We start from the raw sequence: 16,235 nt of genomic DNA on the forward strand, positions 1-16,235 counted from the left end.
TGCGAGTGGCGTAGTGATATGGAAAGAAAGTAGTTCCACCTGTGAGTGAGCAGGAGGGCTGTGAAAGGGCATGGATACAGAGTTTCAAACCGACGTGGGTTGTTGTTCGTCCTGTCCAAAGTGTGCAACCTCTCACACTTTGTCTGTTTACTCTGTTTCTACTCAACTTTGTGCCTTCAGCAGGATGAACCCTGCTGTTAACCTGCTGCGGTTTGGAGGTTATTTGTGTGTGTGTGTGTGTGTGTGTGTGTGTGTGTGTGTGTGTGTGTGTGTGTGTGCGTGTGCGTGTGTGTGTGTGTGTGTGTGTGAGTGTCTTGTGGACATTAAAACACACTGCGGCTCATTACAGGGCAGGTCAGACTGTGATCACAGCTTTGTTGTGTTTATTTGTGCTTGGCTTGTTTAGACTCACGCGAGCCCATTTATAAACAAAAGTCACATGACTCTCAAGAAGCCGCTTAATTGGTTCCTGTTGATTCGACTGAACAAACAGCCTGAACAAACTTGAGACATCGGGGGAAAATGACGGTCATTTATTATTTTTTTTACCCTTCAGCTGGAACACTTTGTGTGTGTGTGTGTGTGTGTGTGTGTGTGTGTGTGTGTGTGTGTGTGTGTGTGTGTAAAGGACATATGAGTGTTGCAGTTCCTACCTGTGTGAGTATGTGTTTTCTCTGTCAATATTCAGATTTTTGATGAGAGCACTGCTATTTGTGTAAAAAATGGCTCAGATTCCGCAGCACTGTGCAGCACAGAGGGATGACAGTAAACTGTAATTCCTCTGTGTTCTTTTAATTTTTTTCCTGTGGTTTTGGCGTCTTTGCGTACCTTGAAAAGTGTTTCCTCTGTGTTTCCCCCTCGTCCTGCTGTGTGACCTACTACTTTACAAAATGAGGAGGGAAAAAAGCCGATTTCAAGGAGTGGAACTGACAGGACTAAAAATACATAAGCAAGTTAACAAGTAAGTAAATTAGCAAGTAAGTGGGTGAGTGTGGGGGGGCAGCAGGAGGGGGGGGCCTGAACAGATGAACCGCTGTGTTTGGAGCAGCGTGTCGCCGCTGGCTCCAGACCAGCCGCTCATGTGGTTTAACTATTAATACTGAAGATCAGATCAGCTGCAGGAGAGCGAGCGCACAACAGCCGCCGTGTTCAGCGCCGCTCACGCTCGCCGCTGCATCGTCCAGCTTCTGGATGTGAAGATGGTTAAAGTTTACATCTGACGTCGAGAACATAAGGTCCGCAGAACATGAACACAAAAAAAAAAAGGTTTGCGTGTAAAACCCAGTGTTTCTATAAAGTGCACATGCTTTGAATCCACATGTGGGGCAGGAAGTGGAAAAATACGACTTGAGGCTTGTTTGTTGCTTAATTATAGCTCGCTGTCCTGGAGGAAATTCTTTTCCAAAGTCGACGCGTGAAGAACGAACCCTGCAACCCCTCGTCCAGACAGTTTCCTCCTTCCTCTCCTTCACTTTTCCTCTTCGTTTCCTCTCCTCCTCCTCCTCGTCTTCTCGTTGAACAAGAACTGAGGTGATTATCTGAACGGTTTGGGGTAAAGAAACAGCTCCTGGTGATGTTCTTGTATGATCCTGGAACTCCTGGGGCATCTTCAGGCTCTGGCCCGTCTTGAAACATCCAGAAAAATAAGAAGCGTTGACTGGAACTGAACACGGTTCTTCAGATTTGGCCTTTTCTGCGAAAAAAGTCATGGTTCTCGAACTGGTTCGGCTCAAGACTCTTGGAACCGAGGTGCAAACCCAGGAACCGTCCCTGTGTTTCCACCATTTTTGATTGGATGGTGGGCGTGGCCAACCTGCGGCAGCACGGAGCCCCACCCCCTCACACCTGCTGGAATAATTACCCTTCATAATCTGAGGTTGACTGGCTTCAGATTCAGAATTATAATCTCTAAATTGTTTCTTTATGTTCTTTTTAATTTGCAGACGTGATTGCAAAGTGTGAGGGAATCTCTTCTGTTTCGGCAAAAACATTTTCAACCCGACCACAAAGTTTTCTCAGTGGTCATCTCCATGTTTCCTTGCAGAATAAGACACGCCCACTCGGTTCCCACCTTAGAATGACTTTTTTTCAGGTTCCAGCTGAGAACCAATTATTTCCATTTGGGAACTGAGTCTTTATTTGGTAGAAATGAAAAGAATGGTTCAACATTTGGTGCATCTCTGTTGGTGGAGAAGGTGTGGCTGCAGTGATGCCATGGAAGAACCTTTTCTGGTTCCACTAAGAACCTTTCAGACCATGGTTCTTTAAATAGCCGTTTCTTTAAAAGCTTCAAAGCAGCCTCAAAGAACCATGAAAGCAGTACGTATATAAGAACCAGTCATGGTTCCTCAAAGAAGAGAGAAGAGAAGAGGCTCATGGACGCAGATCATTCTCACTTCTTCAAGGAAAAATAAAGGTGCCAACTGGAACCGGTTTTTCACAGTGGTGCTATAGAGGAACCATTTCTGATCCCACCAAGAACCTTTCAGAACACGGTTCCATGGACCATTTCATTAAATGGTTTTTCAATGAATACTTAAAGGTGCTTCAACGAGCCATCAAAAAAAATCTTTGAGGAAACAGAAATGGTTCATCCAGCAACCTGCAACCAACAAAAAGTTCTCTAAGGAACCTTTTTTTCTAAACAGTTCTCAGGGGACCCAATTGGCTCAGTGAAAAACCCTTTCAGATGTTCTTTAGTAGCTGATGGTTCTTCATGGAACTACACAGAACCATAGTAGAACTGTTATTTTTCGGCATGTGCCTGTAAGAGAGACAAACACTCGAACACTCAGACACTCTGCAGTCAGTCAGCTGCTGCTGGTTCTTCATCATAACAATAAAACAGAAGAAGAGCCGAGCTGCGCAGAACGCTGGTCGCTCTGTACGGCACCCCGGCAGGGCCAAAAAGCTTCTGCAGCTTCGTTTCTAGTTTGATTCCAAAATGGAAATGTCCAATATCTGGGAGAAAAAGACACTGAACTCTGGTGAAAGGCTGGTGTTTTCTGAAGCTACATTAAGCAATAGGACATGTTTGTTTTTATTTTTTCAGTAAAACGAGCCGTCACTGTGGGTCTGCTTTTGTTATTTCCTGGTTTGAACTTTGGGCCTGAGTAAGCTCCGCCCTCCTCCTTGTCTCCTCGCCTCCGTTCAGAGCGTCTCTGAAACGTCCCTTTCTGCACATAAACAGATCAGAGTTTCAGCTCCGGCCCGCGAGGCCGTCATAAATCATCGGGTGGTGACAGCTGGACAGACGTCTGCGGTGACGGAGGACGAAACCCAGCTGAGACGACCGAGCTGAGGCCGAGCTGCTGCTGCCGCCGCCAGGCACCCTGCAGATAGTGTTAAAATAAATAAATACATGATATATCAAAATAAAATAAAATAAAATAAAAATAAAATAATACAGTGATAAACTGAATTGAAATAAAATAAAATTAAAAAAATACAATAATAAAATAAATACAATAATAAAATAAAATTAAATTAATTAAAAAAAAATTAAATCCTGCTTTTGCTGTTGCCTTTTTTGTGGTGTGAACTGACTGTGGCCAAAGTCAGCTTTAAAGAATAATACTGTATCCACACAGTATTATTTTACTGTCAGTTTACGGTCAATTTTGCAACAGAATAAAACATAGTCTAAAAAAAAGTTTTATAAAATCACTTGATTATTAATATGAAAACCGGCCGGTCTGAAAGCCGAACTTCACCTTTACCTGCATTGAGTCTTTACAAAAAGCGTATTGATATCATTATGATATTGATATCATTATGGTATTGATATCAGAATCATATCGGCCGTGATGGGTGGGACAGCATCAGTTGTCGACAGGGCCCCCACAGGGCCCCCTTAACCTAATGTGAGGCCCCGGGGCTGAGAGGTTTTGTAGGCCCCCCAATCCACCCGATTTACAGAGTCTCATTATAAAATGAAAGTGTAATATGTTGGTAATCTACATCACAAAATGCATTAGTTTAGCCGTCAGCCCCCTGCTTGTCTCCCTCTCCTGTTACCTCCTCCACCTGGCCGGGCCGGGGCGGGGCGACGCCTCGTCCCCCCCCTCCGATGGCTGAGGCAGCGAGGTTCCTCCACCTTCCACAGCAGCAGGTTTAAACAATCCTTTAAGCTTTTAATTAATTCCTTTTCTCTCAAATCTCTTTCTCGAACCATTTTCCTCTTGTGGGCACCGCTCTCAAACTGCTTTTTCCCCGACATTTTGCATCTGCCACTCAATCACCCCCCCCCCCCCCCCCCCCCCCCCCCCCCCCCCCCCCCCCCCCAACACCAGCCATATGACATTCTTATTACTTTTTTACATATTTTATTTTTTACCTATTTTTATTTATTTATTCTTTTTATTATTTGGGGAAAAGGGAGATTAGCAATTTAGAAAAATCATAAAAAAACAATAATTACTAGAATAATAATAAAAGAATAATAACTAAACTCGTGTGGCTGCGGTTTGCCCGGCGGCTCCAGTGGTCGCAGAAGAAGAAGAAACAGATGCACGCAGCTGGAAACTGAAGGCTGGTTCGTGTTTCTCTGAGGATGAACACGAGGAATCCTGCGACAGTTTCCCCGCGGCTGCAGATATTTATCTTCGCCCAGACTTGCCGCTTTGAAACTTGGGTCACAGGAGGAGCCGGGAAGGTAACGCAGGCGGTGAGCACTTCCTGTCAGCGCCGGCCGCGACGAGCAGCGGAGCAGAACGAAATATTTTTGATGCATCATGAAATCCCTGCTGGTTTCGTGCGAGTGCAGCGTCTTTTGGCTAGAACTGTTTGTTGCCGTTGCACCTAGTTATTATTTTTCTGATTATTTTTGTGATTATCTTCCTTGTTGAGTGATGTTCGTTATTTCTTCAGTGACTCACTGTGTCTATGGAAGTTAAATGATCAGATTCCAGAGGTCAGTGGTGAGAGTGGAGGCAGCCGATGTTTGTTGGTTCTACCTGAACACAGGTGTGACGTGAGGTTACAGCTGATCTCAGCAGCAGGATGCAGAGGCGCTGATCAGCACCGTCTGCTGCCGGCTTGGGGCTTCTGCCAAAATGTCACCTGGTGAATCAGAGAGTTTCTCTCTGCCGAGTCTCGTCCTCCAGGTCTGAGCTACCTGCACCTCTCTGGCTTCCCTCAGACTCTTTTCTTTCCAACATGAAGGAAACTGAGCCGTGTTTCCCCCACGCGTCAGAACCGGGACGTCCCGTCCAGGTGTGTTAAAGTATAACTTCACCCAGTCAGGCTTTTCACATTAACCTATTAAACTGTGGCCATTGTGTTACCGGCACTTTGGTTTGCCGACACACACACACACACACACACACACACTCCCTAACCCTAACCCTAACCCTAACCCAGCTCCCGGCTTCTGTCACTCACAGACCCTTTAACCCTCTGAAACCCGAACAAACTCAAGTCCTTTCAAAAACATGGGGGGAAAAAGGTGATGAGCAAATTAGCCAGAAATGAGCCAAAAATCATGAAGAATTTAATGTAAAGTGACAAAAATGACCAGAAAATGTAAATAAATAGATAAAATAATGAATTAATTTAAAATAAATAAATAAATAAATAAAATAATAGCTAACTCTAACCTTAACCCTAACTAAAAAAATAAATAACCATTTAAAAAAAAACAAAAAAAAAAAAAACATCAAGAGGACAGAACATGAGCAAAACTTAATCTAGAATGAAATTATAAGAACCCAGTCACCTCTGATCCCAGCCTCACTGAAATCTCTTTCCTTTTCTCCGTTATATTTTTATATCTTTATATCTATCTTATCTTCATAAACTTCATACTTTGGTCTCATTTGTGGCATTTAATAGACAAAATAGGTGACAAAATAATTAATAAATCACTCAACATGAACAATAATCAGGAGCTGCAGCCTTAGTCCTCGTCTTTCTACCTGTGTGCGTGAGGGGTTTCGGTGTGAAAACACACACACACACACACACACACACACACACACATATACACACATACACTCTGCCTGCTCAGCAAGTTAGCGCTCACCCTGCGTGTCTAATCTCAACATCATAAAAAAATAAAAAACAGCTTTCATGGTGGGGATATTAATTTGTGAGGTGACGGCTCCCAATGTCAGAGGGAGCGGTGAGTTCACACACACACACACACACACACACACACACACACACACACACACACAAAGAGGCAGGTTTAATACGTGACACACTTTACAGGAGACACGGTCATCTTTTCTTCCTCTGCTCACACCTCCTCCTCCTCCGCCTCCTCCTCCTCCTCCTCCTCTTCCTCCTCCTCCTCCTCCTCTTCCTCCTCTGTTCAGGCCAAGCAAACCGCAGCAGGAGCTTTTTGTTCTCTTCATTCTCTTTCTGTAATTTGATGTTTTTCTTATAATTTTCCTGCTTCTCCTGCTTCTCCTCCCTGGTCCAGCGCTGGGTTTTGTTTTATCTCGACTGCTTTGAGGATTAAATCAGGAGGCGTCGTCCTGCTCTGAGGCTGCAGGTGGAGACTTAATGAGATAATTCATTTTAAACTTTTACAAAGTGAGTGTTTGTATAAATAAATACATCAACAGCAGACAAACAATATAGAAAAGGTTCAGCCTGAAGCCTCAGACTCCCACCTGCTCTTCCTCTTCCTCTTCCTCTTCCTCTTCCTCTTCCTCTTCCTCTTACATGTTGTGACTGCTGCGTTTAGGAACAACAGAAACAGAAGTTAGAAACTTTTCATCTACTGTTCAGACCCTGAACTGTATTTATATACCTTCTTATTTTTTAAAAAACATTTTTTTCTGTTTTGACGTTAACCTTAACTCGTGTTAGAGGCTCCACAGCTCTGTCAGTCGGTCGAACAAAAATTTCTGCACTTTTTTAGCAGCAACAGTTTTCACCTGAGGAGGCTGAAATCAGGCACGGAGGGCAAGTGTGTGTGTGTGTGTGTGTGTGTGTGTGTGTGTGTGTGTGTGTGTTGATGCCAGTCAGCTAAATGATACCTGTGGAAAGGTGATGAGCCAAAGAACAGCTGATTAACCGTTGCCATGCCAACTGGCAAAAGGGGTGTGGCGGTGGGAGGGGCTTTTAACAAAGGGGGTGTGGCAGAAGTTGGAACCATGTGCAGATGAATACATGATTTTTTTTTTTTTTTTTTATCAGTGTTGTTGAATATCCAAGCACAAAAATCTGTTTCAGAAGCGTTCAGAAAGCCACGCTGGATTTTTTTCCCAGGGTTAGGGTTTCCCAGGTTGTTCCCAGCAGCAGAAACACAGCGTGACACAGCAGGTGGAGACATCTGGGGGAAAAATGTTAAAGAGGAAATTGAAGGGGAAGTCTGAGTTTAAGAGGTTAATAAAGTTAAAGAGCTCAGTGTGCAGCTGCAATCAAAGCATAAAAAACCAACAGAGTAAAGTGCCTTAAGTGGCTGTATACTGAGGTGTGTGTGTGCTACAGAGCAGCTGGAATCAGCCAAAACCAGAGAAATCCTCCCAGTAAGACGAGACGAGCGGAGAGCCGAGCAGCTGGTGGATCTGAAGCTGAATCTGAAGCTGAATCTGAAGCTGAATCTGAAGCTGGATCTGAGCTCTGCAGCCTCGCAGCCTACAAATCTGTACTGGGTTAGTGTTGCATGTAAAATGTGAATTCAAAGTGATATTTGAAAATGCTCCTGATCATCTCTTTAATGCGAAACGCCTCCCAGCAGCTGAGGCCCTCGCAGGCTGATTGCCGAGGGCCCTCCAGCATCTGATTGGCTGATTAGTCGCTCTAATTAAGGAGCTGATTGGCCCTTAACGTCGGCAATCAGCCTCTCGACGACAGATTCATGAATTCATTAAGAAGCAGCGGAAATGCTCGCGACAGTCAAAACAACAGTAACTGTGTGTGTGTGTGTGTGTGTGGCCTTGTACCACCTTTTTTTTTTTTTTTTTTTTTTTTTTCTGTGCAGCGGTGGGTGGAACCGACACCTGGAGAGAAATGAGCTTTTATGGTTTGCTGATGACAAAGCACCGTCTGTGTATGTGCGTGTGTGTGTGCGTGTGCGTGTGTGTGTGTGTGCGTGTGTGTGTGTGTGTTTTCTGAGCCACTGAGTGTAAGGTGACATTGCAGCTGAACACCCCTACCGCTCCCACCACCATCCCCTCATCAGTCTGTTGAGAGCTGAATCATCCAGCCATATTACTACTAATGGGCACGAGCCAGCCACTCCGAACACACACACACACACACACACACTCCAATAAAACAGCAGTTATGTGTGTGAGGAGCCCGACCTCCTTTGTCAGTTTTCACTTTAACCTTCATTTGACCACAGAAGCCATACTAACTATGATACTAACTATGTTGAAACAAGGCAGATCAGCCACCAGGATCAAGAAAATGACACTAGAGTCAAGAATATTCTGGAAACCAGTCGATTAGCTTTGGAAACAAGTGGGATTATCTCATCCCACTGCCAGATTATTGACCTTGTTGGAAGAAAAACAGTGCCTAAATAATCTGAAGGTTTTTTGCAGTGTAGGCTTCATGCTGCTGAAGTGTGAAGGTTCAGTCTCCAGTGCAAACAGCAAAGGGCTGAGGGGACAGCCCTGCCTTTTACCACACAATGACACTTCATTCAAGAAAACATGGAGACAAGTGGGATTATTTCATCCCACTGGTGGATTACTTACCTTGTTTGAAGAAAAAATAAAATTTGAACACTGAGATAAGACTAATAATTTGTTAACATTAAATTATTTTTATTTATTTGCATGTTTATTCCTGCAGTGTAGGCTTCAGGTTCAGTCTCCAGTGCAAACAGCAAAGGGCTGAGGGGACAGCCCTGCCCTGTACCACACAATGACACTTCATTCAAGAAAACATGGAGACAAGTGAGATTATCTCATCCCACTGGTGGATTATTGAGCTTGTTGGAAGAAAATTAAATTGTAATGTTCACTACTGGATGAAATGACATATGTTTTGCCGTGTTAGCTTGCTATGTTAGCCTAGCGGGCCTCACAAATTGTAATTAGCCATACTAGCAGGAGTAATAGTGACCCCAGACCGGCCTCCTCATGTGGGCTCTGTCGCCCCCTGTAGGCCACGTCATGTCACGCCTCAGTGATGCAAAGCGTGACACTGACACACTTTCGTGCGGCGGTGCGGCGGCTCTGTCACACGCTGAAAAGATGGCCAACGCAGATAACGCGGAACAGACGGGACAATGCTGGTGTTTCGGAAAGCCCCGCCTTCATGACATCTAATAAAATGATTGGATTAGAGACGCAGGGAGGAACAGGAAGTGGTGGACAATAAAACGGGTGGGCGAGGGGTTGACCTCCAGCTCATGACAACAGAATTTCCACTGGGAGGGAAGTCTGACTTGATTTAAAGGAACAATACACCCAAAACACAGCACGTTTTCCCTGATGGTTTGTGTGCGATTCGGTGGGGTTTCCCTTCACCGCTGCTGGACCGGGATTGGTTTGTTTGTTTTGTTTGTTTTTGTTTTTATCAAAAATGTTCATGTGAAAAAACTCACCAGCAGTGGCTCTCTCCAAAAACACCGACCCGTGACCCACGGCCCTCGGGGGGAAGCATGTCGTCGGGAACTATTTCCTGACCAAGAAACTGTATCCCTCCGCCACCAAAGTGTGCAGGTGTTCTGCGGTTTGGTGGCAGGAAATAGTTCCCAACAAAGCTTTTTTTTTTTTTTTTTTGCATGGAGGGAAGAACACAACTGTGGGGATTCAAACCGACAACCTTCCTGCCTCAAAACTGTTACAGTTATGATGATGTCATGATGATGTCGTGAGGAAGTTGAGAGGAATGTGCTTTCACCTCGTTAAATAAGTGCATGAGTGTGTGTGTGTGTGTGTGTGTGTGTGTGTGTGTGACACCATGTATCACTGTAGAGAGCAATCAGTGTGTCCTGCCAGCCGGTATGTTGTGCATGTAGCTGCATGTCAATTCCTGTAACTCTGTTCTCACACACACACACACACACACACACACACACACACACACACAAATATTTACGCCATGTTAATGGATACCAAACAAGAGGTTATCATGGTTCAAACACGTTAACAAATACAAGATGATATTTCATTTAAATATAATGATAGTGATATTGTAATGTATAGATAGATATAGATATATGTAACATAATAAGTCGATATAGATTTATATTTATATATTTCATTTAAAACTATAAAGAAACAATCCTCAGGGGAAAACTGGAATATATATTATAGGATTTTTTTCTCTGAATTTAAAATGTATGTCCATAAACTACATGCTGAACCTTTAACTTGATATATTTATGTTTTATTTTATACTTTATAATCCGCCCAGCAGGCAGAACTTGCACTTTATTTCCTGCACAAGGTTTTGGTTCATAACTGCACTGTGTCGCGTTGTGTAGTCTGGTTTATTTTACTTGTTTGTATCGTGCTGTGGTCTGGAAAATGAAAAACGGAGTGACGATAAATCTGCTTGACTCGACAGATTTAACGCCCTAAACCTCAAACGCACCACTTTCCTGCCAAATCTGTCAAAAAAAAAAAAAAAAAGAAAAACAGTGCTCCTTTCCTTGCAGGAGGATTTAGTTTTGCTGCCTGCCTGCCTGTCTACCTGCCTGCCTGCCTGCCTGTCTGTCTGTCAGCGAGTGGGATTTGGCTTAAATCTGGTGGACAGATCGCTCTTGGCGCAGAGATCTGTTAATTAGATTTTGGTGGTGATCCTGATCTGGGATTCCTGCCATTAGACGATTAGAGCTTTGTTAACCATAACTGTTATGCTGCGTTCAAGTGCCGCCGGAAAACTGGCACACCTGGCATTCACAAGTCGTCTGCTGAAAAGCGTTGCGCTGCGTGTGTTATTTTGAATGGAGGAATGAAGGGACACACAGATGTGATGTTTTCCCACTCGCACCAGCTGATCCTGACGTCTGTGTTTAGTAAGGATCGTCATGGAAACAGGTTCACTTTTGATAACTGTGTCAGAGCTGTATTAGGTGACATGTTGCAAGGAGAAAGAGTCACAGTCACAGGAAAAATCATTTTGGACCAATAATGATGTTGCTTTTTGAAACTGATATTGGCTGATACTGACATGCTGCTGATTTAAAGGTCCATTCCCACTATTTTGATGTAGAAATTAAACCCAAACGATGAATGACTGAAAAACAAAGCCTTTTTTTTGGACAAGTGGAGCCGTTCAGGGTCGGTTTGAACTCTGCTTACTAGTTCAGAGGTTTTCAAACTTTTTCATCCTGCAACTTTTAATGAGCTAGGGCCCCCTGGGGGTCCACCAACACCTTTTTGAAAACTCCTGATCTAGCTGATTTTTTGACTTTGTAGCTTTAGTTGGAATTTAAAATCTAAATATGGAGACAAATTAATTTTGCCAAACGACCGAGGTCAGATGTTAATTTGCCTTGAAGCCTTTTATCTTATTTTAATATTTCATATTTCTTTTCCTATTTCTTGTAATTTAATTAACTCATGCTTGTTTTTATGCTTTTGATGAGTGTTCTATGTGCCTTTGAGTGAGCGGTTTTATTTAATTTATTATAAATTGAATTTGATTTATTTAATTTGCTATATTTATCATAAGTTGATAGTGCAGTAAAGTAATAAATCCTGAATCTAGACAGAAAGTAACGGTTCGTCTCCTCTCTGTGTCTCTGCAGATCTTACAGGTGAATCTAGTGATGTCCATCCTGCTGTACGTGATGGTCCTCGCGTACCTCTATGGTATCCAGGCAACCAACATGGGCAGCGGTAACCAGGGGCAACAGCAGCAGCAGCAGCAGCCGAGCCCCGACCCGCTGAACTCGCTGATCATCCAGCTGCTTCAGGCCGACCTGACCCGAGGGAAGAGCCGGGGGAGCCAGCAGGGCAAGAGCCGGGACGGCGAGCCCCAGGACGCGCTGCCTCCCCTGGGCGTGTCCGGCGTGAGCCTCGCCTTAGAGGAGCAGGGGGAGGCGGAGCAGCACGGGACCACTGCTGGTGGCGGCGGCGGCAGCGCGGTTTCCCAGCCGGTGACCCCGCTGAACTCAGACCTGCTCAGGCAGCACAAGCGGTACAACTCGCCCCGGGTGCTGCTGAGCGACCGGCCGCCGCTGCAGCCGCCGCCGCTGTACCTCATGGACGACTTCGTGGGCGGAGGCGGGGAGGGGAACAAGACGCGGAAGAAGCGCTACGCCGAGCACAAGAGCTACCGTGGGGAGTACTCGGTGTGCGACGGAGAGAGCCGCTGGGTGACCGGGAAAACCCAGGCGGTGGACATCCGGGGAATGCAGGTCACCGTCCTGAACAAAATCAAAACCAGCTCCACGCAGGACATTAACCAGTACTTTTACGAGACGAGCTGCCGCGTCGCCAAGCCCGTGAAGGGCGGCTGCAGGGGCATCGACGACAAGCACTGGAACTCGCAGTGCAAGACGTCGCAGACGTACGTGCGCGCGCTGACGCAGTACCGCACCTCGGTGGGCTGGCGGTGGATACGCATCGACACGTCCTGCGTGTGCGCGCTGTCCAGGAAACACCGTAGGACGTAAACTAAACCAGTGAACCCTGACCTCCAGCTTTTCCCGGGACTTCTGTTTCCTGTTTGGGATTCTACTTCCTGTAGAGGATTTTATGTTCCTTGCCGCAGCACGGGATTATGTGACGCGTTGGCAGCGGCGGCAGCGGATTGGTGTTTCCGCTCTAAAATACGAGAACTTCCTGTGAGGAGATCGAACCTGGGTCCATTTATCTGACATTTCACACTGTTGTGCTGCAAACTGACATGTTGATTTTGGATGAAACTTCTTTGAGATGAGAAGGGGCGGGGCAGGGCGGGGCGGGGTCAGGGGTTGGGGGGTGTGAGCGTGTGTGTGTCGGCGGGACTGTACATATAAATTATTTAAATTATATGAAATGCATGTAGTTTATACATGTCTATCTATCTATATATCTATATATATATATATGATGTATGAAAATATTTGTGTTATTTATTGAAAGAAGTCTTCATCAAAAGGAAAAAAAATCTATAAAAAAGGAAAGAAACTTTATTATGAACTCATTTTGAGGCTGTAAAAAACCGAGCTGGGCTGCAAAAAGGTGCTTCACAGTAAGACTTTACATGTGCCTTGACCAGGTTTGGGTGCAGAGGAGAGAGAGAGAGAGAAAGAGAGAGAGAGAGAGAGAGAGAGAGAGAAAGAGAGAGGGAGGACACGGTAACTTGCAAACAGCAGCTGCAGCAGATTTTTGGGGTTAGAGGTGGGCAGCGAGGGATTTAAATGAGAGAGAGGAGAGCCTGACAGGTTGGATGTGCAGGGCTGCAGCGTGGAGCCACACTGGGCCCAGATCCTCAGTCAGAAATTACCCAGTTCCCCCTCGGGGATCAATAAAATATTTCTAATTTTGATTCTGATAAGAGAGACGGTTCTATCTGCAGATCCACAAGGTTTCAATCAGCAGAACACCTCCAACATTAAAAGGCAGCGTGCTTTTCACAAAACACATCGACCCAACCCCTGATCACAGTCGACTGATCTGATCTGGGGCTCTGAGTTATTGATCTGAGCTCCTGCTCTGCAGAGCTGCAGCTCCTCCAGGGTCCAGGTCTCTGCTGCTGTCTGAACGCTGGACTAAAGTCTGTTTGCTCCAGGCTCCTGGCTCTAAAGGCTTGTCCTGAGTCTCTTCATGAATCCTGGCTGTGTTTTGGGCGTAACATGCAGTGAACCAATCAGAGCGCCGTCTCCCGTCCCCTTTAACAGCCAGGTGTGTGGAGGATTCTCCAGGTAAGAAGGAAGGAGACAGAGTGAAAGCTCCCGAGCAGATCAGGACTCCATCTGAGCTCCCTGAGGTGAAGCAGCGTCCCTGCCCTGTGTGTGGGACAAGCAGAGCGGACGCTCGCCGGCGCCCCCTATGGAGGCCACCATCACTGTCTTGTTTTGCAGTGTAAGCTAGAGCCCCTGATCTGTTGAGGCTGTTCCACACTGACCCAGCAAACTCCTCCAGGGCTGGTTAACTACTTCTGTTACCACGTACTCTTTATTTAAAGTAACTGATAAGGGTTTGTTTGTTTTTTTTAAGTTCCCCACGTTAAAGCGAGCTTTAAAATCCGTGTTTTGGTAATATTGTCAACACCTCACTGAGTGACCGTTAACTCAGAAATCATTACAGGCAAGAAAACAATTAATTTAGTGGTTCGTTATAAAGTTTGTGAGCTCCGGTTTCCAAAACTGGGGTCCACGGACTCCCAGGAGGCCTTGACAGAGCTCCAAAGAGTCTGCTGTTATTTACAGACATTTAACCCAGAAAAAAGTTCTCTAAAGAAACTTTTTCAAAATAGTTCTTGGCTGAGCCAGTTGGTTCAATGAAGAACCCTTTTTCATAAAAAGAGGGATCATCAATGGTGCCTCAAAGAGTCATAAAAAAAGCAGTTCTTTGAGGAACCAGGAATGGTTTCATCAAAGAAGAGAGGAGACAAAAGGTAAATGGAACCAGCAGTTAATTCACTCATTTCCTCAAGGAAAAATTAAGGTGCCAAATGGAACCGAAAATAGTTCTTGATAGTGGTGCTAAAGGAGAACCATTTCTGATTCTACAAAGAACCTTTCAGTTCATGGTTCTTTACTGAACCATTTCTTAAATGGTTCTTCAAAAAGCCCCCAAAAGACCCATCAAGCAGAAATGCTTCTAATGAGAAATTATAAACAAAACAAGTTCTTTAAAGAACCTTTTTCAAAATAGTTCTTGGTGGAGCCAATTGGTTCAATGGAGAACCCTTTTTTCATAAAAAAAAGAAAAGAAAGAGGAATCATCCACTAAATTAGGTGGTTTTTTGACTAGTTGTGGGTTCTTCATGGAACTGCAGTCTTTTAAAGAACCATTATTTTTCTGTGTGTAGATTAAAAAGACAAAGGGAAAGAGAGGTGTGTGTGTGGGTGTGTGTGGCCTCAACTCTCACCGTTTTTAAATGAAACTCTCATCATGAATATGAACCTGCAGCGGTCTTTGCAAAAGTCCCTTTCTCTGCTGAAACTTTGGGTCCAAGAGAACGACTTTGGACAAATACAGATTTTCAAACTTTCCAGATGCCAGAAGCTGCAGGAAAAAGGTCCACTTTAAAGAAACTTGAGCTTCATGTTGAGTCTTTCATTTAGTTTTGCTGTATCATGTTTGGTAAAAGATCCCCTCACAGTGTTAATGCAGGTCGGATGCAGGATGAATGCATCCAGAGGGACTGGAGCAGCGGCTCTAATGCAGGACAAACAAAGCATGAACTCATGAAACGGGGCTTCAGCGATGGCTTTCGCTGTGGCTCTCTTATTATCTGTAATTAGTTACAGCATTTAGTCCTGCAAAACCCAGGAAGCAGGGTTCAGATGGTGGTGCAGAGGTGTGATCAGGCCCAAGAGTTTGCGTTCTGGTTTCTTTTTATGTGTAAAACTCTGGAAATACAGCTCAAAAATTACATCTGTTTATTTCCTTTATTATATCTGAAACATATAAGTTCAGAAAACAGTATATCAGTTCACTGTGTAGGCCCGTTACAGCAATGAAAAAGGAAGGAGTTCACACTCATACCTGTTGATTAAAATGACCAAATCACCAAGAAAGTGCAGAATGGGTGAAGATCGAAACAAATAAAGTTGTTTTCTACTAATATAAAGATCTGTCTGGATCTCATGCTGCTATCTGTGGCTTACCGAGACATTCAACATGACTTCAGTCTTATTTTATTTCAAAAAGTCCAATAACATTGAATCGTCCAAATCGCAGGCCAAAGAGAAGCAGCTGGCCTGACGGTGTTTTCAGTGAAGGTCAGTTTTTTATGTGTTTGCCAACTGTTTGTCACAAATAAAATGAATGGGCTGATTGTGAAATTTCATCAAAGTGTGGAAGAAAATTAAAGAAATCAAACACCAGGAGAAGTAGCATGAAAATCTGGAGTCGCCTTAGAAAACCAAGAGGGTTGGTAAAGTACGTTCCAACAGGAACCCTGCAGAGGACTCCTCTTACCATTTACTGTGAATTCCCCACATTTTATGTGGCAACAAACACAACATAGAAACAAAACGTTCAAACATTCAGACACCACACGGCTGATGATTTTGCTGTGGAAAGCAAAATGTTTCCCTGCTTAGGGACTATTTTCCCCGGCGGAGGAGGAGGAGGGAGCGCTTCAATTTGAAAAAGTCCTGAAAACCCAACAGTGCTGCTGCTTTTAGGAAAACTGATGTGGAGGACTTTATTCCACTG

The 16,235-nt window shown here is 44.5% G+C and overlaps 1 protein-coding gene across 1 annotated transcript in view; it reads left to right on the forward strand.

Moving 5' to 3' along the window:
• ntf3 (neurotrophin 3) overlaps positions 1-12,790 on the forward strand; it is a 50,526-nt gene extending 37,736 nt beyond the window's left edge. The window contains exon 2 of the mRNA XM_030045976.1: positions 11,666-12,790. Coding sequence (XP_029901836.1) covers positions 11,666-12,535 — 870 coding nt within the window. The 3' untranslated portion in view covers positions 12,536-12,790. The remainder of the gene's footprint in view (positions 1-11,665) is intronic.
• Positions 12,791-16,235: the final 3,445 nt, after the last annotated feature.

This window comes from Myripristis murdjan, chromosome 23 (assembly GCF_902150065.1).
Source record: "Myripristis murdjan chromosome 23, fMyrMur1.1, whole genome shotgun sequence".
NCBI classification, from domain to species: Eukaryota; Metazoa; Chordata; class Actinopteri; order Holocentriformes; family Holocentridae; genus Myripristis; species Myripristis murdjan.